The following is a 27,030-nucleotide window of genomic DNA, read 5'->3' as shown; positions in this document are numbered from 1 at the left end:
TTCATTTGTTATCCATAAGCTGACATACAGTAAATTTCACCCCATTTATTATATTGTGAAAGCATTTCAATTAAAAATGATTGAAAGGTGATCAACCACAATACCTTTATACTTAGAACCATACAATACTTTTGAAGGTATAGTGTTCAATTTCTCTCTCTCTCTCTCTCTCTCTCTCTCTCTCTCTCTCTCTCCCTCTCTCTCTCTCTCTCTCTCTCTCTCTCTCTCTCTCTGTTTGCCTTCATGGAAGGTGAGATGTCTACAACAAAGAGAAGGAGTTAGCAAGACCATATAATTGCCTAAACAGCCAGTCTTGAAGCCAGTCTCAAATTTCCAGCTTAAAAAAAAAGTTCTACACCAACAATACAATAACGTGAGGTCAGCAGCATTAGCAAAGCATTTGGAGCTCATGATTCTGAATTACTCATTTTGAACAATATATTTGCCCTAAGGGAAACCCTCTAAATGGAATTGTAGAATAAAATGTGGTATGTGAGAGCTGTATTTGGGTCATGGCTATTTGTGTCCAGTGGCGCCCCCAGAAAATTTTAACAGGGGTGGCCAAATGAGGCCACAGTAAATTTTGGGGTGGCACATTAAAATAAAGGGAAAAAAAATTAAGGGTTTGCAATGTAGACAAAAAGTTATATCTCTGTGAGTTCTAGGATTTTATCGATAACGATATTAGACTATTTTGCTGAGTGTTATTTTGCTGATATCTTATGTTTAATTGTGCTGACACCTGATTTTATAAATTTTATTTTTACCTTTACACCATTGTTTCTAAAAGTGTGCACCATCTTTTTGGTCAAATACTTGCATTTGGGCTTCTACCAAGCAAATGCAATCATTATAAACAAAATTGATCCACATATCAAAATGAAAAGGTTCCATAAAATGTGAAATTAAAACCGCCAATAGGTGGCAGCGAGTCACTGTTAATAAGTGAGTCATTGCGATTGAACCGAATCATTTAAATGGTTGATTCATTCAGGAACGAAGCACTTTAATGTTGCTCAGAGACTCAAAACTGTGGCTGCAGCAGGTGCTGTATTTTTTTTTCACTTCTTAAACTATTGTGAATTTACATTCTGCATTTAAATGAATAGTACCCACTGCAAATCATCCTAGGGGTGGCCACAGGGGTGGCCAGAGTTTATACAGGGGTGGCCACCCCTTGGGGGCGCCCCTGTTTGTGTCAGACAAAAGTAGCTACATGCACACAGACAAACTCCAAACTCGTGACACTTAAACTTCATGAAAATCAGCAGAAAAGACATTACATTCAAAATGACAGATTATTTTTAGGGATTTTAACATCAAGGATGCTAGAATTTCAAGTGTAAAATACAGTACTGTTTCCTTTGTGAATTCTAATACCTTCATAAATATTATGCAAATTAAATGTTACCATAAACCAATGATGCACAGAACATTACCATGATAAGACTCAATACATTTGTGCGTATAGAGTATGAATGATGATTTCTGTTGCACTCTTAGTCATTCACATATTTTCCAAAGTCCTGGGCTATTATAAAGTGCACATACAAGACCAAATCACTGGAGTATTATTTGTATATAGTAATTTTTCATAAGAGGACAGCCACCAGACAGTTAAATTCCACTTAAACCAGGACTGGGGCACAGGGCAAGTTCCTCACAGAGCCATAAATAGCCACCATTTAAAAAATTGAGAAATATTCTTGTGGAGGACTGTACATTTCATGTGTATATGCTGTTTTAGCTTAAAGTTGAGGTAAGAAGTTAATAAACATTTTACAGTCAATATATGACATATATTGTAATATTAATATACAACAGTATTGGTCCAGTGTGTCACCAAGGCGCCAGGAGATCCAATGATCACTTCTGCAGAAAACATCAAATCAAGAATATGAGAACTAAATGTTAATTACTTTTTAACATTTAAAGGGACAGTCCATCAAAAAAATATTATTATTATTTAATATTTTAAGAACTTAAGTTACCAAAATTGTTTGAAATATCTTCTTCTGTGTTCAGAAGAAGAAATGCATACAGGTTTGGAACAACATGAGGGTGAGTAAATGTTGACAGAATTATAATTTTTGGGTGAACTTTCCCTTTAACCTATTTCACGTTATGCATTTACCTGTTTATCCCTCTGGAGGAGGGGCATGTGAAGAATGACACTTGTTTTTCTGTGAGAGAAACAGGTTAATTAATTCTTAATTTGGATAAGTCACTACTGCACTCAGTTAGTCACAGGCTCGGAGCTGTTATTAACCTTATGGCGCAGATGGTAGTGAAGGGCTCGGTCTGAAAGCCATGGGTGTTTTAGGGACTGGGATGCACTCATTCTCCAACTGCACAAAAAAATAAAAATAAATAAACATTCAACAAACCACAAACATACTAGCAACATTTTAGAATTAAAAAAGCAGGATTTATCAAATTTAGCCAACTTTTGGGGACACACAAACCTTTTGCTCTTCACGAGCAGGCGTGAGATGAAATCTTTGGCCTCCTCAGAGATGTCGACAAATTCTGCCTCTTCAAAACTCCACTGACATGCCAGGATGTTATTTAGTGTCTCATTATCATCCTCACCCAGGAACGGAGACAAGCCACTGAGCCTACACACGCAAACACAAGTTTTAGAAAATTCTCTCCTTTCGGTATTATTTTGACTGTTCATTGATATCTGTTTTCTCACAGCATGTAAGTGATGACACCTAAACTCCACATATCAGTTGGGAATGAGACAAATTCATAGTTGATGACTTCAGGAGCCAGGAACTCAGGTGTACCAAAGTTCACCCTCAACTTCTCCCTAGGTTTATATCTGAAAGGAAGAACAAAAAAGAGTGAGAGAAACACTTGAATCATGAAGACAGGCAGAAAGAAAGCAAGTGTATACCCAGACTTAAAAACAAATACTAACCTCCTTGCGAGCCCAAAGTCAATTATTTTCACCTTGTTAGTTTGTCGACTGACACAGAGAATGTTTTCTGGCTGTTGACACAGTAAACAGGGATTCAAACATCTTGTTCTTTTCACATAGCTGTTCAAACGCATGTTATTAACAAGACTGGGTTTGGCACCTTTAGGTCAAGGTGTAATATGTACATCTTGTGCATATACTGAAGCCCTTCACTGATCTGTCTGATGAACAGCACCGTGTCCAACTCGGTCAGCTTGTAGTTCTCATCTATGATCCGGTCAAACAGCTCTCCGCCATCAACACTAGGGGACACAGGGTACACAAAATGCTCATAGAAACAAAGCATGTGAGAGACGATGTCTGTGTGTGAAACAATGGGTTTGTGGATGTAACTTACTACTCCATCACTAGAATGATTTCATGTCGTGATTCAAATGCAGCGTAGAGCTGGATCAGATTGTCATGATTCAACTGGTTCATCACTTCAATCTCACACTTCACTACCTCCTTGACAACACAAATGTGAATGAAAAGCAATAGTTCATCACAATACATTTATATTAGTATTGAAGTATAATGGTTCAAGGACCAGTGCTGTTATTAATTATAAACTAAACTAAATTAAAACTATGATTTTTTTAAATAAAAGTAAATCTGAGATAAGATAAGCTATTTATTTATTATAAAATTTTTTAACAACTGGTCACTTAGAAAGATACTAAAAGTTAAATAAATAAATATAAAAAGAGTTCAAATGAAAAAGAAACGCATAACCACATTAATAAAACTAATATTAAAACTGAAAATAAACATTTTAATAGAAACTATTACATAACAAAAATATCAATGTTGTGGGCAATCAAGTGGTCCATAAGTTGATTGGCTGATTTAAAAAAAAAGAAAAGAAAAAAAAGAAAGAACGAAAGAAAGAAAACCACTAACTTAAAGTCATTTTAAAATGGACATAGACATTTACCTTCTCTTTCTGACTCCTGGCTTTGATGATCTTGGCTGCTAATACGAGGCCTGAAGATTTCTCTACACATTTGTGGACCATGCCAAAGCGTCCTCTATTAAAATCAAAATAAAAATGCATTTAAATCACAAAATTAGAAAACTGGAAATTCCCACATCCTTTGAATAACGCAAAGGAAATTTACTGTAATCTCGTCCTGTCTCTCTGTATTTACTTTCACTAAGAGCTAAAATGCATCTGCATGTCCTCGCTCTCTCAGCTTCTTTCTTTCCCACACACACACACACACACACACCTGTCTGTCACTTTCATCCCCTTGTGTATCATGTGTCCTATAAGCTCTTAAAATGCTTAGCAATCTTATGCCATGGGTTTAATATCACAGGCATCCTGCTTTTAAAATTCCATTGATGTAAACGGATCTAATGTAATATGATGCAATGTAAATAATAACTCACCCTCCAAGAACTTCCTCTTTATTGATAGTGTAGTAACTTGTAATCTGGTGAGTTTTGGTTGTGACTAGACGGTGTTCAAATGGTGCAGGTGGAGGAGGGGAAGAATCTGTGGAAAAGATATGAAATGTAACTACAGTACAAAAAGGGAAATATAATTACAGTTATCCTCAGAATGTACAACTGTTTTATTACCAATGACATATTCATCAATTACTGGCTCTGCATTTTTCCTCTTCTCTTCTGTCCTCTCTGGTCCCACCTCTGCAGCTTCAAGTCCTGCCACCTCTTCCTCCTTCAATTCCTTATCCTCCTCCACTCGGCTTTTTTTAAGTTCATCTGGCAGAGTCTCATCAGTAACATGCCTCTTAGTGCTGAAAATTATTTCCAGATTCTCCTCACAGCTACATGAATATAGAAATTAAATGGTGTAAAATATAAATAGGTCTCATTTTAGTATATCTTATTTTATTTGAAAAATACAATTCATTATATAAATTCATCACATTTTAAAGTAATTTTTTTAAAATGGAATATGTATACTGTTTTTATTTAATTACACTTCTTAATAGCCCTTCAAAAGTTAGGGGTTAGTTAGATTTTTAAAGAAATGTATTTTATTTTTTACATATTCAACTGATCAAAGTGACGGTGATATATATATACCACTTCAGATAAATGCTGTTACTTTAAATATTGGTAATAAAACCAATACTGAGTAGTGTGTTTACAATGAATCATTTTACTTATTTTAATCAAATTCACACCTTAAAGTCATTTTCTAAACAAAATATCCAGACATACCTTTCTTGTGTGACTGTAATTCTTCCATCTGTCCGGTCAGATGAGTTCAGAGCAGCTAGTTGGTTTACTTCAGATAACCCAAAAGCCTCCTCTTTCTTTAACCTATTCTCTTCCTCCTTTTTATCCTCCTCTTTTATCTGAAATAATTCAGCAACAATTGCTTGCTCTTTTGCCTCTTCTTCCACTGCAGTCTGTTGTTTGCCATCCTTTCCTTCCCTGTATTTGTCTACTTCTTGCTCCTCTTCAATAAGATCCAGATGTGCAGCTGTGCTTTGAGAAAGCTGATTGTTCTGTTGGTTCTGCACTTCTTCAAAACCAGCCTGGAATAAGTCTAGAAAAGGAGAGGAAAATAAGAAAACAGTAGAAACAGAAGAAAATGATGACATTAAATGACTTTAAATCTTTAACATTTCTTCTTTGTTTTCTGTCAAACCTTTTGTTGTTTTAAATCTGAAAAAAAAGCTAAAACTTTCAGTTTATTTACAGATACCAATTAGATTTTCAATGTGATTTCTGGCGTTTAAACTTTTTTTTTTTTTTCTCACCTGATGCATCCAGTGGTTTCTTTTTCTTCTGGGTTTTCGACCCCTTTTGGTACACTTTAGATTTATCACTACCATCCTTTTCTCTAAACTAGAGAGAGAAAAAGAAACAACAGTAGAGAAATTAATTTAAAAATATGATCAAAATAGTTTGGACAAATGTATAAGCATAGTGTCATAAATATTCAGAAAAACCTATTGTGCATGGTATTTTGAACCTCAATGTTTCATTGAAAATAATAAAGTATAGCCATTGTAAATAACAAGGTTCTCATTTTTTAACACCCCTTCAAATAAAAAAAACACCTGCTTTCAATGTAGTCAAGTGACGTGACATTCAGCCAAGTATGGTGACCCATACTCAGAATTTGTGCTCTGCATTTAACCCATCCAAAGTGCACACACACAGCAGTGAACACACACCCGGAGCAGTGGGCAACCGTTGGGGGTTCGGTGCCTTGCTCAAGTCAGTGACACATACATTCATTTAAATGCTCTGAGTTTGAACGGGCAATGAATCTGATATTTCTAATCACAGACAATCTTCTGCTATGAGCTGAATGCACAGTCATGTCCTTTAGCTGGTACTGAGAATCACTCATTATGTCATCATAGGTCAATTTGTTTTATAAATGGCTTAAACCAATGAAAAGGACAATGAACCTGGCAACCCATGTTCCAGAAAAGCCACAGGTGAAAATGCAGCACAGCTAGACAAAAAAATAAAATAAATCTATATATATATATATATAATATATATATATTAATAATTTGGAAATTAAACAAAGAAAAATGAATATTTAATGTATGCGCATCCAACTTCTTTATGTTCAATATTTATTTTACACTTAAGATGACAAACAAACCCCAAACTACACAAAAAGCAAATCAGAACAATTCATGGGTAAACTAAACAGACAAACAAAAAAGAGAGTAACAAACATGTAAGTCCACGTTTGTGCAACAATAACCTTTTTAATCCATTCACAGTCAGCTGCTTCACAAACTTTACTAACTAATGCTAATTTTGCACATAAATATTTATATACTGAAAAATTGTGTTTTTGTGAATTTGTTGGGCTCATTCGTCCACTGTAGTTTGTGTTTTGTGTTTTCATCTGTACTTCAGGAAGTATGTCTCCAAATGAGCCATTTTTAACACTTGATTGGTGTATAAATCATTTAAACTCACCCTACAGCTGGATCTTGAGTGTGTGTTTTTCAAGAGACCCGCCGATCTTGAGCGTTTCAACACTTCAGCAACAAAACTGACAACCTGCTGAATGCCGCTGACCAGTCGCTCCAAAGATTCAAGTCGCTGATCCTGTTGTTCCTCCTTCTCTCGAACAGCTTCTATAACAACACGCACGTCACACAACATCTGCTCCACACTTCGCCCACCTGTAGCTGTGCCTTGATCTTGACCGATAGTATCCAGTAGAGACGCTTCCTGCAGGGTGAGGATGCTGTCCATCTTATCATTCAGATCACTAACTTGTACTTCAATATGTACGAGAGCAGAAGATGTGGAGGATTTTGAAGAAGGCTTATCAGGAAGTGGTGAAGATGGACATTTGTATGAGGTAGAAAGCAGAAAGGGAAGCTGTTCTTGCTGTGGCTCTTCCACCATTCGATCGTTTCTGAGCATGAAGTGGTTTGGAGTCATAAACCCGAGCAAGAGACTTGACAAGATTAACGCTCATGATGACATTTTAAAACAATTAGAAGTTTAGTTTATTTTCTTCACGTCCCCTTGAAAATGCATCCCAACCTACAGTTCATTTGTTTTCCTTCTAATTCTCTTGCTCTCTCGTTCTGGTGTCTTCAGCTTCAAAACCGATGCTTTTTATAGGGGTCATGCATCTTCCTATTGGCTAGTGTGCGAGTGGTCAGTGTAAAGTGGCTGTTTCTCCTGGAGGAGGGCTTCTGTGTGCAATTAGACTGAAGCCTAGAGCCAGGTGTGCAGACATTGAAACCAGAGTGGGTGCAAGAAAAAGAGCTTGATGGACTCAAAGAGTGACATATCAACAGCACTGACAGATCTTTTAAATGTATGACTTTTAAATGTCAACTGTTAAACCATTAGATTTCTCCTGATTGACTGATATTCAACATCTCAGATAAAGGGACTGTGTTCGTATTTTACTGTACGTGACTTTTGAAAAACTGGGACAGAATAGCTGTTGAGACACTGAAATAGTATTTTAAAGGGAAGAAAACATGTTGACAGAAATTCAAATGTTTGCTGCGATGTTTGTTCCCACGGTCATGAGAAAAACATAATAATATTGAGAAATGTTAAAACTGAGATCAATCATCTAAAAAGGTATAGCAATTATTACATTTAAAACTGTGTACAGTTTCTAGTGGCTGTTTATTCTAGTAATTTATTTGTTCTAGAATAAATGATTTCATATTTATTCTAGATTTAAGTTTTGTTCAGCTCAGAATATTTAACTGACTAAATTACTCCTTGTAAATGTAATATTTCTAAAATGCTTTTTATCCTTGGTTCAGAAAAGCATCAACAACTGATTTGAAAATGTTTAATTTCAACATTTACTGGTACATTATTAAAATAAAATGTTGTAGCTATTAGTATTAATGGACCTGAGCTAACATGAATTAACAATAAATAGTGGTACTTTTATTAACTAATGTTAACAGATTAATAAATACTGTAACAAATATATTGTTCATTGTTATTGTTTGTTAATGCATTAACCAATTGGACTTTATTGAAAAGTGTTACCAAATAGTTATGCTCAGCTCAAAATACTTAATTGGCTATAAATTATTATTCACAAATTAATTTTATTTTATTTTTTTTAATCCTTGAGAATCCTGGAATAACATAATAATGGGAAAATTATGAATAAGGAGTAGGTAGAAATCATTTTCTGTGGCAATTGACACTAACTTGAGCCACTGATGCTGTCAATGGAGCTTAACTTGTATTTAACCAAGAATTTTCTTTTAAAAACTTTCCACCACCCCTCTATCTCAAGTAACCACATGTGAGTAATTTTCTACACACTAACCGTTCAGCGATGAACTGGCCTATAGTTGCTAACCTTTTCACAACACCTTCCTGTTCACCATACAGAAATCTGACATCCAACACCCATTCATTTAGCAACATTAACATCCAAAATGAATACAAATTTAATAAAGAATGAGCTAAATTTACAGATTTACACAAGTAAAGAGAACGACAGTAAGGTAAGACAATCCTCAAACACACACAAACAGGTGCTACAGTATACCTTTACCATAAACAGATAGATATAGTCCTGCTAAACGCTCTTTTCACACGCTACACTGTAACACGATAGCTTGTAAATATTAACAACAGCTAAGTAGAGGGACTGATAACAGCTAAGCATACAATAATCTTATTTTAGACTGGCTCATTGTGTGTAACACTGTATATGATAGGCCATCCCATTAAGAGCGCACAGCTGATTGCTTGGAGGCGTAATAGTTTGTTTTCTGATTGGCTGATGTATTAATAGCTAGCCGCTGAACATTCAGTAATCTCGAGAGGATTGGTGGTGCCTTTGGTATGGGAACTTGATAATGTGAAGTGAGCTTTAGCGTTCTGACAACAAGCGCTTATGAAAACAGACTGTGCTCACATTCCTTTGTGTGATGGAGAGTGTTTGTGTTCTTATATGCCTGACTGTGTGTATTTGCGATTTAAATGCTGATTACAAAACCATCTAGCCTCACATTTGCTATAAAAAATGCATTCTGATGAATAAAACATATGGGTTCAACTAGTGAAGGCAGAGGGACTGTTGCTCACCCATGACTTTTATTCACTGGAAAGATTTTGCATAAATGTACATGATCAAATCAGCATATTATAATGATTTATAATGATTTTAACAATGATTTATAATTCATTTTAACAATGATTTTGTGTTCCTGTAGCACAATTGGTAGAGCTTTGGGGGTTCGATTACCCGGGAATACATGATAGGTAAAAATTGATAGCCTGAATGCACTGTAAGTTGCTTTGGATAAAAGCGTTTGCAAAATGCATACATTTAATTTAATTTTAATTTAATTTATGAAGGATCATGTGACACTGAACAGTGGTGTAATTACTGCTGAAATTGTATATTTGCCACGACAAGAATAAATTACATTTAAAAATGGATTTATTTAGAAAATAGTTTCTTTCAAAAATATTTCAAAATCTTAATTATTTGACAGGCAGTGTATATCGCACTCATGTTTCCTTAATGCCTTGGAAAGATCCTGATAAACAAACAGAAATCTAATGAGATGGAATAAAAGGTTATGGCATCGCATGTGTTACCTAATGGGGGAACATGAGATGATGGCCCTGAAGAGATGATCACAGATGGGCAAAGAGCTAGGGATTATATGACGTGTACACTGTTAAAAATGTATTGTAATTTTACAGGAAATTCCTGGCAACTAATTGCCGTGAATTTACAGCAAGTAATATACAGGTAATATATTGTTTTTTTAATACAATAGAGTCCTGTATTTTTACAACAGTGCTCCTGTGATTAAAGTAGCATTATTACAGTAAAATGCTGTAATTTATTTTAATTTCCTGTATATTTACTGCAACTCAGTTGCCAGGAATTTCCTGTAATTTTACAGGAGACAATTACAATATTGTAATTCAAAATAATAAAATACTGCAATTTTCCATCTTCCAAAATTAAAACCAAAACAATGGCAACTTTTTTTTTTTTTTTTATTAACACACTATGCAACATCACATATTACAAACTTATTTTATCTTTTTTTTTTCCATACAAATAAAATTACAATTTCACTGAAGAATCTAGCTCACTTCCAGACGTCCAGACAGTCTATCATCAGGGGGAACATGGTAATAAATAACAAAAGGTCCCAACCAGTCTTGAACTGGGGAAGCTGTGGGGTGTGGGTGGGCATCAATACTAGCCCATCAACTCAAAGCCCAGGAGTCTTCTTAATAAGGTGCAGACAGGTGCGTTGATCCCCCGTCTCTTCACTGCTTTGCTGACATCTTGGAATCGATTCCACAAAAAGCTCTGAAAAAAAGAGAGTGAAAACAAGTTTTCATATCAGGTAATGATAAATACTGTGTAAAAAAAAAAAAACATAAGTAAACTTTCATTGTAGTAAAAAAATGACGTTGATGTATTTATTTAACATCAACACATTTAACAACATAACATTTAGAATTACATTGGCTTTTACATTGTTTTTCTTAAATATATAATGTCACTGTATGCACTGTAAATTGAATGTCGCTTTGGACAAAAGTGTCTACAAAATGGGTCATATGACGTTGCTAAAAAGAACATTATTTTGTGTATTTGCTGTAATGAAATGTTTAAGCGGTTTAAGGTTAAAAAAACACATTATTGTTTCTCCTCTACAGGTACTCCTCTCCTCGCCTTCTGAAACGTGTTGATTTTTACAAAGCTCATCGTTCTGAAAAGCGAAGTGTGCTCTGATTGACCAGCTATCCAATCTATCTATAATGTGACTGAAATGTTATGCCTCTTAACATACTGTGCCCTGTCCGGCCGAAGCAACGAGACAAACATTTAAATATAATGTTTATTTCATTATAATGTCAAAACCCATTATAAATGTGATATAAACATGATTTCTAGTCGTATTCTCTTTTGGAAGGCCAAACAAAGTAGTTTCCCTTTTTAAAGAAACAGTGTTTAAGAGTGACGCTTCAATTCAAACGAACGAACAAACACATGAGAGCAATTTCAAAAGCATAAAGAGCTGTCTGTTCTGCTCTCTTTAGCTCTCGATCGACCTGGATGTTTTAGGCAATATTAAAATCCTGACGGGGACGTGTCCCGTATGAACGGTGCATATGGCCACCCTGTACAGATCTTCTTCATTCACCAAGAGCTTGTAACACTCCAAAGAGAAAGGAAAAAGTAAAATCACATCTAATGACTTGAACCCCCAAAATTTACTTAATGAAAATTGTAATGTTAAACTGCTGTCTGTCAGACTTCTCTGTGTTTACATAAATGTCTTGCAGGGCAATACCAACTCTATATTAGACACTTAATAGCATTAGCTTTTTCTCCATCCAGCTTTTTAATGCACATTTTAACATTTTGAAAACAAACAAAAAAATCCTGAATGGAAACGGTTCAAATTCACAGAAAATATTCTAATGTGAATAAAACTTTTTATGTGGATTGACTTGCTAATAAATGCAACATAAATGCACATTTGTTGCAACTCTATCGGCTGTTTTAAGTTGCCCCTTAAGTTTTGATCCCACATCGTTTCATGACTACTCTCCTGTCCATTTCCAATTTACATAAAAGAGCTGATGGAAATGCTCTCCAGTTATAGGGTTTCTTTGCCAAATTTCTACGAATGCGCTTAAAAGGTGCAAAGGAATTGGATGGAAACCTGTCTTTTGACATCAATGCATAGAGTATATCATAGAGTCTATTTTCTTTATAAGTGTGCAAACAGTTTTAACATACCTTTAGTGCTTGAGGCCTCTTTAGGATACTGTTAGTTAGACACGTAGACAGCGAAGGTCGCTGCACTCCATTCAGAAGGTTGTTGTGGGGCCCCATCACAGTTGTCCCTTCCAAAGACATCATCCATTTGTCTGCACTTAGTGCCTCTCCTGAAATGCATACACAATATGATAACTAAAAGAGCACTAGAACCCTTCACTACACACACATGAGTGGCAGTATTGGCAGAATTGGCAAAAGTACCAATTTTATCAGGTGGGAGACAAAGTTATGGTATGGTTTTTCCTAATTTAGACTAGGCATTTTAAGGATGCAATAGGATTATGTTGAATTACAGCCTTTCCTTTCTTCTTTGACATATAACCATATGACAATTATTAACAGGGCTTAAAGCAAGCAAACGTATGTTCCATCTAGCAGCAAGTGTGCAGCTGATTCTGCGGAGTGTCTACATCTGTTCCCGCGCAGTCTTTTCCTTCTGCCTTGACCGTTCATGACCGTGGTACGGTTATGCCGCGTTTCCACCGACCCCACCTCATTTCAATAAGACGAAATATGATATCAAACACCACTGCCTCCTTTCGTTCTCATTTTAATTTGTTAAACATATTAATAGCCGCAGAAATGAAGTTCAAGGAAATGTGTAACGTTAGGCCTTCATAATATAAAACAAAATATTATACCAAACAGTACCCTATTGTTTCCTTTTTTTCATTTTAACATATTAAAAGATTAACTGAATAAAGACCAAAGATTACCTGTTCGGTTCACCCAAAACGAATTATATTTTATGCTTTACCACTAAAGAGACATCACAGCCAGCGGCAAATGTCAGAAGGTCTAGCCGAGTTGAGAGTGCTCCCGACGGATTAATGATCACTGAGCTCCCGCTGATCGCGTGGAGTTGACCGTCTCCGACATCAGCGAAACACATTTTTTAATAGACGCAGTCTTTATAAATAAACCGCATATTTGAGTTTTAAACAACTACATTCTCGCCTGAAATAGTTAAAACACTATACCTTTCATGACACGATGACAGTAATATTTCAAAAATTATCAAAAGAAACGGCGGTTGAAATTACAATGCTGCATTGCCACTCCCGAAAGTTCAGTAACGTTACCTTTGAACAAGTACCTCGCGAGCAGGGACTTTCTGAGGGGCATTTTTTTTTACCCATAACTTTATTTAGATCATGGAAGCTGCGGTGGAAGCACACCGAGTTCCAGCTCAAAGTCCATAGTTTCTGGGTAAAGTTCTTGCGATGTAAATCTGGATAGAGTATGAAGACGCGATTTTAACTAACTTCACCCTATTCCACTGAATTATACCAAATGAAACAATCAGCACTCACTCAGATCACCAGTATTAATATATAAAGACTTATAAAACAAATTTTATGTTACATACCTGAGACATGTTCTTTCTTCCAAAAAAATGTTAAAATACTTCTGGTACCGTCCGTTGGCCGCGTAATTTCAAAATTCAAACAGCAGCGATCCCACAATGCTATGCGGTTGCTGTAAAAAAATGCTTCTACAGTGTAGTTACAATAATTTTACAGGACTGTCCGTTAATTTCCCATCATGCATTTGGATTTACAACAAAAACATGAATACAGTGCGTTGTTGTAAAATTTATTGTAAAAATTACATCAATTGCTAACAGTGTAGAATATGTGTAGAATGATAAACAGGACTCACACAGAGACATAATTCGTACTTTAGCAGCTGCAGACTAATTGTATAAACTGTCTGGCAGTCACAGCAGATGTCACATAACATCAGTGCTGCAACAAATTGTATTAAACATCAAAGAAATACACAAACAATCTTTTAAACACATTTTATCCATGGCAACCGAAGTCAATGGCTACTATAAACTGATTGGTTACCAACAATTCACAATATATATATATGTATATATATATATATATATATATATATATATATATATATATATATATATATATATATATATATATATATATATATATATATATATATATATATATTGTTTGGTTTCAGCAGAAGAAAGAAAGCCAACAGGTTTGTGACAACTTGAAGGTAAGCTATAGACTGTATAAAAACATGGACGATGTGTCCGTGACGTCAACCGTAGACTCCTGAAGTGTGTTTTTGAGGCTTAAAGTGTGCAGAACGGGCCTTCGCCATCTTGGCAGCGTGTCACCTCGTGACTCTCATGGACAATCGAAAATGGGCTAAAAGGCGGGAGCTAGTTGCTGAAACCACACCCACTTAGCACGACGGCACTGTCAGCAGCAAACCACCTGTCACTCAAGTGGCCACGCCCTTAATTATGCAGAACTTTAAGTCTTAATACAATTTAAACAGATGAGTTATAAAAAAATTCACCCCCCTCAAAGTTTTCAAGAAGGGCAAAATTAGCTATATAGACCAAAATCTTTTTTTGCACCAGGCTGTAAACATGTTTTTTTCTGCTGTAAAGTTGGGCATTTTAACATGAGGAGTCTATGGGATTGACCCCCTTTTGCAGCCAGCCTCAAGCGGCCAGTCGATGAATTACAGCTTTAGTCACTTCCTTGTTGACTTCATGAGAGAGGTAAGCAAATTCTGACAGAATTTTCAATTTTGGGTGAACTATCCCTTTAAATTGTGACAGTTCAATTGATTCACCACAAGGTGGCAGAGACTACATACATAAAATGTATGTCAGAGCTCTACTGCATGGGTTAGAAACATCAAATATGCATATGAAATATCAGTTCATGGTTTAAAAAAATTAATTTAATACAGTGTTTTTCGGAATAAAGTATAACAGCCCTGCCTCCAGAACAACCAGTCTGAAGGTGATGACAGCCCATAAAGTCAGACTGGTGCTGAATACCTCTTTAACTACCTGAAGAGACTGAGTATCAGTCACCTCTTTAATGCCTCAAAACTAATCCCCTTATAACTATGTTATATGTGTCAAGTTGGCACAAGCACATGGAAATGTGTGCACTGGCCAGAGAATGTTCGTTTGCGTGTGTGAGAGAAAAGAAAATGTACAGGTGCACCAGTTACTGCACAGAAACAATGCAATCCTTACTAGAAACTGTAAGCAGAGAACGTTTTTTTGTGCACATGTATGTGTCCACAAGAGTGTGTTGCTGCATCTCAATGTCAATGTATGCATATAGAGAAAGAGCATGCGCAGGAGGCTATTTCAGGGTGGGACGTAACAAAATACCCCCCATGCCCTGATGGATTCCATCCTCGCTATACCTTCTCTACCCTCCCTCCCTTTCCCTTCAAACTTGCCATCCCAGGAAGGTCACTGAGTGTATGTGAGTGAGAGGGTGGTTGGCACTGTGTGTGCACATGTTGATGTGAGGGAGTCCTAGGGAAACACTGATGAACTCACTTCAGGTGACGACAACAGCTGGCCCACGTGCATTTACAGAGGATTCAACCAGGATACAGAGGATTCCTGACTCCATTGCATGACTAAATTTGATAATTTCTGTCAGGATTAAATATTGAGAATGTACTGCATGTTTTGTCTTGTTGTCCAGTAAAACATCTAATAATCCCTGCAGATCTTAATATTTACAAGCAAATATTTTTAGATGCAAAATTGTTTAAATATTAAGAAATGTTTTTAGTGACCATATTAAAGTTTTATGCAATGACATGATAAAGGTGAAAAAAACAACAACTCAAAGACATGACGACTGTACTGCACAGTGCAACAAATAACATTTTACACCAAATCTTATTTACTGACAACTGTACAATACATAATATGCAGTGTTGGGGAGTAAGCGTTATGTAATGTAATTACAAAATAAATGTTACTAATCAGTCGCAGTTACTGAGAATTAAAAAAAAAATTAATTAGTTAATTATGAAAACGTGAATGATTACAAAGTTGGTTACATATGAATATTTTCTGTAAAAAACGAGTATGTAGAAAAATATAATTTGTTGCATTGCCTGTTTTTGATGTACATGATGCCTCTTGCCATTTAAAGGCTGTTTAGTAAAGCAGAGCTGTTCTGATGTATTTGATTGGTTCTTTTGTTTGAATATGCAGCACACCACGTCTGCCAATTACATCAATCCACATTGTCACTGAAAGCTTTAGGCTACGATCTGTCTGTCAGTTGCTACCTGAGTGCAAAAAAATGTGCCTCAGTGCAACATTAAAAAAAAACATTTCATTCAGAAATCAGAAACGGGTGCTAATTTAACAGTTCAGTTCAAAATATGTTTGGTGACTATTAAAATGCTATCGACATCACCTGAGGAAGCCTCACACACATACAGATTTAACTGACTATTGACTATTATTGATGACTATTCATTCCCAAATTGCATTGACTGCTCTAAAATATAAGAAAAATATAACAATGGTTCAGGAGTTTAGGACACATCCTTACTCGATAAGAGTCCTATTTGGGTTTATTTATCAATCTTAATTTAAAGATTACCTGTTTTTTTCCAAGGTATTGTTAGAATCAAATATTTCATGTCTATTGAAGGTAAAAGTGCAAAGTAACGAGCTAGCTATAACTACCAATAAAGAGTCACAGTTAGAGTTACTAGTATTTGTGGTTGAGACGCATGTTGTTCTGAATGCCACTTTGGGCAGGAGGGCAGGTCATTAAAATTACAATGGAATCCAAACTGACATGAGAAAAGGAAGACAGTAAATCACAGTATCACTCTGTTTACATAGCACTATAAAGGGTCTGTACAAATTCAGTTTCTATAAAGTTACTGCATTTCATGCTAGACATTAGTGCAGTGCAGTGCTAGTTTCCCACTAGCAGTGCAGTTCGGTCATTTAATTTTCAAAATATTTCTATCACAATTTAGAAATGTATTAATTGATTTATTAGGCTATATGTACTGAAAAGCATGGGTTCTTAGTATCAAGTCTTTCTGTGATTTGTCTGTTCAGACTATATACTAGTTGTGTGCTATGTTATAACACGTTCTCTAAGAAGCCTAGCTTATTTCCTTTTTTGACATAGAAAAAAAGATTTATGAATCAAATTAAACAAATATTCTACCCTTTTCACAAGACTGTGATGACAGGTTTAACGGTCATCAGCATCATAAATCCTCGAAAGTTTTTTTTTTTTTATGCATTTACTCTATTATTTGTAAAATATCATCTTTGCATTAAATTAAAAAAAAAAAAAAAAAAAAGCAAACAAAAAAAACTCTCAGATAACCCAGAAACCATAGTCAAAAAAAAAAAAAAAACACACACACACACACATATATATATATAAATATATATATTTTTTTGTAAAATGTTATTAAAAACATTCATTAATTTTCATTCATAAGAACATTATGCAATATTACTACATTATATAATACTTAACAGCTTTTTTGTTAAAATTCAGTTAAAATTTCTCTATTTCTTTAAAGCCCTCATAATTACCATCAGGAAACATACTGTACCAGGGGCTTTATAATATAAATATACAGCTAATTTAACTTTACCCCTTGTGGATTATAAAAAGCTAAAGCAAATGGATGAAAAAGGTATTTTATGAACTACAGTATAAGACAATGCGTAACCATTCGAATCACATGTAAATAAATACAATCAAATTTAATGTACACAAAATAATGTGGATTAGCACAAAAATAAATTTTTAATGTCAATTTTGGAAAGAAAAAGTCAAATTTGAATATATTTATAAGTTTGTACCTGAATGTCAATAGATGCACTTTCTGGTGAACTGTCTCTTTTCCTCTTGTATGTAAATAAATTCCAGAATCGTCTCCATAGGATGGATGCAACCAAACACACACTTCCCACAATCCAAAGGTCCTTATCTTGCAAGAAATTCTCCATGGCAACTACATTCACACCAAGCAAGCCTCCTTTTCTTTTGAACTTTCCTTAACTTTGTCTTAGTAATCTGTCTCCCTCTCTTTCTCTTTCTTTACACACCGGTCCTGTTGTTGACATGAGCCGTAGAGGCAAGGTATAAGCATAAGGTACACTCTGAGACTCCAGAACATTTGAAAGAGAAATGGCAACTTGTCATAGATTCTCCACATGTGTGACTACTATAATCAGACTAGAGATATGCGCACGTACACACTGACATTCAAACACACAGTCACAGCTATGCAAAACACCAATGCTGTGTGGTCACATTCACAAAGCAATAAGAGATACGTTGGGGGGGAGGGGGGGCTTTAAAACCATAACAGTAGCAACCTGATTTAAATAGACTGCAGTTCTTGGGTTACTTCTTTCTGACTTTGCTTTGCACCATATACTGTAGGTCATCACAGTTATATAAGCATACAGTAATACAAAATAACAAGAATTGAAAACTATAAAATAAATATAATAAAAATAAAGATGAAAAAATTAATATGTGTGCTTGTTATTGTTTTACAGTAAAACCTTAACAGAGGCTACACTTTAAGATGCCTCATTACTGATTTTCTGGAGCTCAGCCATCCAGTTACACAGACTGTAAACACACGGTCAACAGGCAAATCACTTCTTTCTTAAAATGTCTCAATTATAACTTTCAAATACTAATTGGTTTCCTACGTCTTTTCTTTTTTTTAGTAAAAGAGAACATGTAAGTGTGACCAACTCTGCTCAGTTAAAAATACCCTCCTCTTCTTCACTAAGTAAGTAACAAAGATATCACATTTTGTTATAATGATATATTTTTTTATTACTAGGGTATATGCATAAACATACACAGCTATCATTTGACTTTATATTACTTTTTCCTCTTATCATTTTGTGAAGTGCATACTACTTTTGGCCTCCTTAAAACAAAATGTTCACATAAATAATGAAAGGAGTCAAACTGTGTATCTAAACTCAATTCATGCTGTGACATCCTACAACCTCATCATCTGCAAAGAGAAACTGCCCTTCAGTCACACCAGAATACAGATAATAATGAAGGATTGTGAAGATAGTTCACTGGACCTTGGTCTTCAATACACTATGTTTTATGTTCTAGTTTGTTTTATTACTTTAAGCATTTATGTATGTTCAGTGTCCATTGTTATTCATTAATGTATTTTGTTATTAACTGCTGTGAGAACACTGAAATTTTTGCTACAATTTCACATCATTAAAAAAGGACCTAATTGACACGTTGTTATTTTTGTTGCTGATTTTATGGAAAACCCTAGACACTTCAGGATATTATAAGACCAGGCAGATAGAGGGATAAAAAACTATATTAATAAATAATATATACAAATACTCTTAATTATATTAACATACTAATATTAATGAAAAACTATCATAAAAATGCTATTAATAACACCAATAAGGTCCTATATAGCATTTTCAAAGCATGGTTCTATATGGAACCCTATAATAAAGGTTCTATTTCCTCAGCACTGAAAAAGGGTTCTGCTATTGTTACAAGCTATTGTTGTATGTATGTATGTATATATATATATATATATATATATATATATATATATATATATATATATATATATATATATATTGGTAAAAGTTAAACAAAAAACAAAACAAAAAAAGACATATAGTTATTATAAAACTGAAATTATTTTTTAAATAATTATCTGTTTAATCAGTGACCAACAGGTTTGCCTTAACTTTGCTCAGATACAGAGAACGTGTGAAAATTGATGTCAAATCACCAACAAAAATGTGTAATATGCAAAACAAGCAGATACTGTAGCTGCATAATGTATGTTTAAAGGGATAGTCCAACTCAAAAAACAAATACTAACCATTTTAGTCTCAGATATCACTGATATAATATAAGAAATGTCACAGGTATAGTCATAAGACGTACTGTTAGTTTTGTAAGCCCTACTGAGTCAGCAAGCAATGCAGTAAAATATTAAATGAACTGGTGCCCCCTCCTGTACAGTCAGTAAAAATGCACAATGCCACAGAACCTTTATGGTATATTCTACCTTGCCTTGCTACTTTTTTTAAAGTTGCTAAACTTTTTTGGTTGTCCTGGCATGGCATATGTAATTTGGACTGCGTGTTAAAGTGTGCATGTGCAATCTCTATAAAAATAACCAGGAGTATGGCATAGCTTGTAAGTGAAGAAAGTATTAACATTGCAATGAAAATTTTGACTTAAAAGCATTTTCTAGTTATTTTCAAATCACCTGTGGTATGCTGTCATATACTGTACCACAGACATTACTATCCTCAGTTTACAAAACCTAATATGAAATAATATAAAACATTTACCTGTAGTTGGACTGATTCGTGGTAATACAGCCCCCTCTGTGGACATATTTAAAGCAGTACAACACACCTAGCTTAAAATAATATACAAACAACTCTCTCTTTTACTGTAGCTTATACAATAACGTTTAGACTTTTGGGGTTGTTAGATTACTAATATTTTTGAAAGAAGTATCATATGCCTACCAATGCTGCATATGTTTAATAAAAATTACAGCAAAAAAAAAATAATTCAAATTGTGAAATATTATTACACTAAATGTTTTCTATTTGAATATGTTAAAATGTAATTTATTCCAAACTTGAAGGCGAATCAGATTTTTTTTTTAGCAGCCATTACTCTAGTGGTCAGTGTCACATGATCTTTCATAAATCATCCTAATATGCTGATTTAGTACTTAAGAAACATTTCTTATTAACACTTATCCGTGTTGAAATCAGATATGCCGCATAATGTTTATGGAAACAGTAATACATTTTATCAGGATTCTTTGATGAATAAAGAATCAAAAGAACATCATTTATTTAAAATGTTTCTTAACAACATAAATGTATTTACACTTTTGATCAATTTAATATGCCATGCTGAATAAAAGTATTTATTTCTTTAAAAAAAAAAAAAAACAACTTTTGAACGGTAGGGTTTACATACATGAGATGGCACATAATACAGGCTTTGGCTGTAAACCAAAATATCTGTTCGTTCAAATTAACTCCCAAAAGCCAATGTGGATAAACATCTGTGTCAGTGTCTAGCATTTTTTGGAGAGTTACCTGCTCCAGAGTCTGTAGTTTGACATGTTTTAGCTCCCAGTAGCAACGCATTCTTTCTACTTGTTCAAGGTGCCCAAAGAACGCAAGTCGACCCATGCTGAGCTCCTTGGCCTGTGATTCCTCTCCTTCCATGGCTCTGTTGTTAAGAAATGCAGGGCATAGATGGGCAGCAACTGTTTTATTAGACTTGGGACACTGCCTCTTCTTAGACTTGATATTGTCTTCTGAGCTGGAAATATAAAAACATAAAAAAAATCAACCAACCAATCAATCAATCAATCTGGAAGAAAAATCTGTCGGCTTTAAAGCCTTCCTGGACCCGATCCTTACACACAAGCATTTTTAGACTGATATTGCTTTTATCCACCTTATTTTGCACCATGTCAAATTCTGTTGATTTCCAATTCATTCATATATTAGATTACACAAATGACTTGAAGAATAAGAAAGTAACTGTAAAACTATTTGCAAAAAAGAGTGTTTAATATTTTTTACCTTATTATGATAATAATGATAAAAAATACTAGTATGCAATATCAATCAGCATAATATTTTTTACCACTAAAATAATACAGTATTGCTGTTACATTGTTATTGCTGTTGCACTTGTTAAAATTACAAATGACCTGCTCCTTGCGTCAGATCAAGGCTGCATCTCCTTTCTAGTCTTACTTGATCTTAGTGCTGCGTTCAACACCATAGATCATGACATACTCATAGATCGATTACAAAACTATACAGGTATTCAAGGGCAGGACAGGTATTCAAAATACGGAATTAGCTTCCACTGTTATGCTGATGATACTCAGCTATATATCTCAACGAGACCAGATGAAACTTCCCAGTGTGTTAAAAATGTAAAAGATTGGATGACAAATAATTTTCGCCAATTAAATTCGGATAAGACAGAGATATTAATTATTGGACCAAAAAACACTACACAGAATCTTGTAGATTACAATCTGCAACTAGACGGATGTACTGTTAATTCCTCTACAGTCAGAAATCTGGGTGTTATATTAGACAGCAATTTGTCTTTTGAAAATATTTGACATATTTCCAATGTTACAAAAACTGCATTCTTCCATCTTAGAAACATTGCCAAGCTACGAAACATGTTATCCGTTTCTGATGCAGAAAAGCTAGTTCATGCATTCATGACCTCTAGACTGGACTATTGTAATGCACTTCTAGGTGGTTGTCCTGCTTCGTCAATAAACAAGCTACAGGTAGTCAAAAATGAAGCAGCTAGAGTCCTTACGAGGTCAAGAAAATATGATCATATTACCCCAATTTTACAGTCTCTGCACTGGCTATAGCTATAGCTATTAAGTTCCGTATCAGTTACAAATTATCATTACTTACTTATAAGGCCCTAAATGGTTTAGCTCCTGCATACCTGACTAGTCTTCTACCACGCTACAACCCATCACGCACCATAAGGTCACAAAACGCTGGACTTTTGGTCGTTCCTAGGATAGCAAAGTCCACTAAAGGAGGTAGAGCTTTTTCACATTTGGCTCCCAAACTCTGGAATAGCCTTCCTGATAATGTTCGGGGTTCAGACACACTCTCTCTGTTTAAATCTAGATTAAAAACACATCTCTTTCGCCAAGCTCCAGTCTGGATCCAGAACACCTGAGAAGAGATGATGCTGACCCTCAGAGGACCTCAGATGATGCTAACCCTGAATCAACAAACAGAACAAACAATTATTGCTAAATGTGTGACTGCATCATATAATAACTTAATTAATAATATTGATAGTTCATTGTCTAGCTGACTAAGTCTTGTATTATTATTTTTTATTTTTTCTAAAATCCTGGTAAATGTGCACAAACTACTAGCTACTACTAAATATTGTAGAAACATAATTTTCTGTAAAGTTGCTTTGTAACGATTTGTATTGTAAAAAGCGCTATACAAATAAACTTGAATTGAATTGAATTGAATACATTGTCTAGGTTGCTAGACCAACAAAGTTTCAACTATTCACACAGATGATTTAACGGAGCGACACGTCCTATGACATTCCTGAATGAGCCAGTTCAGAACAAATCGTATCAGTGAATGATTTAATTTGTAGGCAATTTTAAATTAAACAAGTCACTAGTTTTGTTTCATAATGAAACAGCATTCGTTTTGATTTGAATGAATGAATGAGTGAATAAGTCACACATAAAGACAGTTTTCCAACACCTACTGGCTTAACATGTAACTGCAGAAAGAGTCAGAAAGAGACGGACAAAAAACACTGACGGATTACATAACGTGACAAAACTTTATTTGTTCTGACAATTAAATATTGATTTTAGAGGAAATGTCATAATAGTCTCTAATAGTCTTTATCTGGTCTATAGCGTCTTTTTTTTTAGATAAAAGTGTTGTTTTTACTGGACCACATTACACACAAGAACAGACTGGAAAGAAATATATACCATTATGTGTGTATGAGTGCATGGTAACGAGTGTTGGGTCAGTGAGCAGGTGCAGGTCAATGCTGACGTTGAGGTTAGCAGCTATAATCAGCTTTGTGGGGGTCAGATGGTCATTTTTGTGGTTTTAAATTTAAGCACTCAGGCCAAGTGGTGACCCTCGTTTTGAAAGACTATTCTCCATGCATAGAGAAAATAAATATTATGTCTTGTTTATGGACTATGGACTATGGTATGTACTTCTAAAATGTGACTTAGATGGATGGACATGAATGTGCTAAAAAAAAGAAAAAAAAAGTACTGGGACCCAAAAAGATGATCAAACTAAAAATATAGACTGCAATATGACATTAAAATGCTGTCACTTGAAACAAAAAAAGAATGTTTTTGTCCCATAACTCATCCTATCATGTATGCACCGAAACTGTCACCAGTGATGAAGGCTGCATTTAGACATGAGCTCTACCTCACATACCCTGATAAGAAGTGTGTTGTTCTCTTTCCAATGGATCAGTTGAGATGCCATTGTGCACATAGCATGCTGATCCATCTAAATGCCCTGGGGTAACAGAAAGTCCTAAACTGGAGTGATCCCCCTGGGGCTGGGACACCCCAGCAACAAGAACAACGCTCTATTTTCAAACCAGACACAAGTCTCAATCGGTTCCATTCACCTTGATAGTGGAGAGAGTTCTTGCCCTTTTGCTTGGTATAGAGCAATGGGTGCATAGCTGTACTATGATCATGGCCTTGCTGTCATATTTTCTGGTGCAGTGTTACAGAGTCTCAATTAAAGGGTTCTGAATGGCTTATGCTACAGTGAAAAGGCAAACTCTTTGACTCTCTGTCAGCACCCAGCCAAAAAAAAGAAAGTTTTTGACAGTATAATCAGTGCCAGAATTAATTATTTCTTTCAGGTCCTTGAATCTGATTGGCTGAGAGGAGTGTGATATTTTAGAGATAACAGAGCTTAAATACTAGTGCATGCGGCCTCATGCCAATGGTGAATCACAGATATTACTTATATATAAATGATGGCTGAGAGTTCCTTCCAAGCATGAGATAATCCACTATAATTTTATAATTAATAGTTTTTGTGTCAAGGAATATACAGTAGTTGTTTAGACTTCAAATATGTGGTTTTTGGCTGAGGGCAAAGTCTCCTCTACTCCTCTGCGACACATTTATAGGATGTTGCATCAGATGTCCAATAGATGTTTATTAGATGTCTTTACAATGTTTATGATTTAGACTGCATGTAAAACTGACATCTTAAAGACCTCTATCAGATGTTTGTACAAAGCAGAGGCTTTCCAGATGAAGCGATCTTTAACAGCCATCTTGCAGACACATTTTATCTGGGTATAAACATTTGTCTGCACACAAAAAGTTTTTACAGTACAAAAGTAAAATGTATATTGTATTTTCCGGACTATAAGTCGCACTTTTTTTCATAGTTTGGCTGGTCCTGCGACTTATTGTCAGGTACGACTTAATTATGAAAATTAATTTTACATGAACCGAGAGAAATGAACCAAGAGAAAACATTACCGTTTACAGCCGCCAGGGGGCGCTCTATGCTGCTCAGTGCTCCTGTAGTCTACACTGAAAACATAGAGCGCCCTCTCGCTGCTGTAGACGGTAATGTTTTCTCTTGGTTCTAAATAAATGCGACTTATAGTCCTGTGAGACTTATATGTTTTTTTCCATATCATGACGTATTTTTGGATTTGATTTTTGGTATTTGTTTATGAAGGGATAATTCTAAGGGATTGGGTTTTATTTATTTGAGTGATCTACCTATTTAAAGATCCCTGTAGGTTTCTTTATAAAATAGTTGAATCTTTGTAACAGCCCTGGTCTCTCTAAACAGTGAAATAACAAGTAATTGATGGCTGTACAGTAAACCAGTTTGCAGCAGGCAGTCCATATAAGGGAAAAATATATGTGTAACATCTGGCAGAAGTTGTTACTAGAAAGGCTAAAGTTGTATAACAGGACGTTTAGTACATTTTTTAAATGTATGTAGGAAATTAATAGATGTTGTCTTGAATAAGGTCCTGAATGAAGTGGACATGGTAACTAAACAGATGAGATATTATTCTTGGGTTGGGATGTTCCTTCGATAGGCCCCTAAGAGAATATATCATTACGTTCACCCCATAGCCAAGAACCCTAGCCAAGTGAGATTTTGGCAGCGTGTTTCTTGGAACGTCACGTCTTTGACATCACTTCTTCTTAATTATTTTGACTGACAGTTTTCACTTGATAACATATGGTAGGGAAAATATTTGAGTTTTGAGGATGAATTGCCTTAAATCTCTGCCACTATAAAGGATATTTTATTTGTGTTGAAATCTATGAATGATGACTATTCTGTTGTAAAATCTAAATAAATACAAAGACTATACAGCTTACGGAGTCTTTTTGTACCCATACATAGACACACCAGGGAATGTTTAATCTCTGATCTTATAACACCATAACTTTTGTAGCAGCCTAATGGTAATAGCAGTGCAGTGTAAAATGACACATACTTCAATGCTTATATCAACAGATTCAACTCAAACATTTACCAACACACATGCATCCTGATATAGTTTAAGATTTTATTCATTAGGAATGATATGTGTGTTTGCATGTAAAGGCTTGTTAATGCAACACCACAGGAGCGCTTACGTTCAATAGAGGCATATGATTATAGTACATCTTACTATAGTCTATTGTAGCATATTATAATATCATATTGTCATATCATATTCCACTTACATTTGAATAGGCAGGTTGACGACAAGTCGCTCCAATTGAGGTTTTCCCTTTTCTCTTCCTTTTGTTGTAAAACACAGTCTGTATCAAGGATGTTTAGCCATAAATCGGCGATCAGCCTCAGACATGGGGTCTTGTCCACATAGTATACAATGTATAAGTGGCACACGGTCAGGTAAGCAGAGAGAGGGAGAGAGACAATCTGTGGGATGTGGCAAAGTCAGAGGCGAGTCAAGTGTAAATGTGAGGTGGTGGTGGAGGGTTGTGGGGGGATAAGAGAAGCACAAGGAGTGGGAAGGGGGTTAAACATGCTATTGTAGAGGGTGTGGAATTTCAGTGCCATGTGTTTCCCTTTCCTGTGTTGGGGTGTGTTTGTGTGTGTACAGAGAAAGCGTGATTTCATGACCGTAAAAGTCAATAAACCCAACCAAATAAATAAATCTTATAGTGCAAAGAAATTCAGTATGTATACTTATAAAACAAGATTTAAAAACATGTCAATTATTTATTATTATTATTTTTTTTTTATATTCCATTAATACTTGGATTGTTGGGAGGAATTTGCTGACCAAAAGTCAACTTGGTCAAGTTAATTAGGTGAATTAATTGACATCTTTAAAGCAACTGTATGTAGTTT

The 27,030-nt window shown here is 35.0% G+C and overlaps 1 protein-coding gene across 3 annotated transcripts; it reads right to left on the bottom strand.

Annotated features, from left to right (window-relative positions):
* Positions 1 to 33: 33 nt before the first annotated feature.
* On the bottom strand, positions 34 to 26,635 carry LOC127938103 (myosin light chain kinase family member 4-like). Of its 3 annotated transcripts, XM_052534515.1 has the most exons (15): positions 26,397 to 26,635; positions 21,193 to 21,421; positions 5,707 to 5,794; positions 5,162 to 5,492; positions 4,553 to 4,761; positions 4,361 to 4,466; positions 3,903 to 3,996; positions 3,324 to 3,433; positions 3,087 to 3,228; positions 2,927 to 2,997; positions 2,699 to 2,827; positions 2,466 to 2,618; positions 2,270 to 2,348; positions 2,135 to 2,183; positions 34 to 1,872 (listed from the first exon to the last, which is right to left on the bottom strand). In XM_052534515.1, the coding sequence occupies exons 2-14, from the start codon at positions 21,322 to 21,324 to the stop codon at positions 2,139 to 2,141; spliced, it is 1,689 nt and encodes a 562-aa protein (XP_052390475.1). In that variant the 5' UTR covers positions 21,325 to 21,421; positions 26,397 to 26,635; the 3' UTR covers positions 34 to 1,872; positions 2,135 to 2,138. The 3 variants fall into 3 exon arrangements, with proteins under 3 accessions (XP_052390475.1, XP_052390474.1, XP_052390473.1); XM_052534514.1 differs by lacking the exons at positions 21,193 to 21,421; positions 26,397 to 26,635 and adding an exon at positions 17,902 to 18,148; XM_052534513.1 differs by lacking the exons at positions 21,193 to 21,421; positions 26,397 to 26,635 and adding an exon at positions 6,896 to 7,591.
* Positions 26,636 to 27,030: the final 395 nt, after the last annotated feature.

Source organism: Carassius gibelio, chromosome A20, assembly GCF_023724105.1.
Source record: "Carassius gibelio isolate Cgi1373 ecotype wild population from Czech Republic chromosome A20, carGib1.2-hapl.c, whole genome shotgun sequence".
Taxonomy (NCBI): domain Eukaryota; kingdom Metazoa; phylum Chordata; class Actinopteri; order Cypriniformes; family Cyprinidae; genus Carassius; species Carassius gibelio.
The sequence above is the reverse complement of the archived record's forward strand: the minus strand, read 5'-3'. Positions and strand labels throughout refer to the sequence as shown.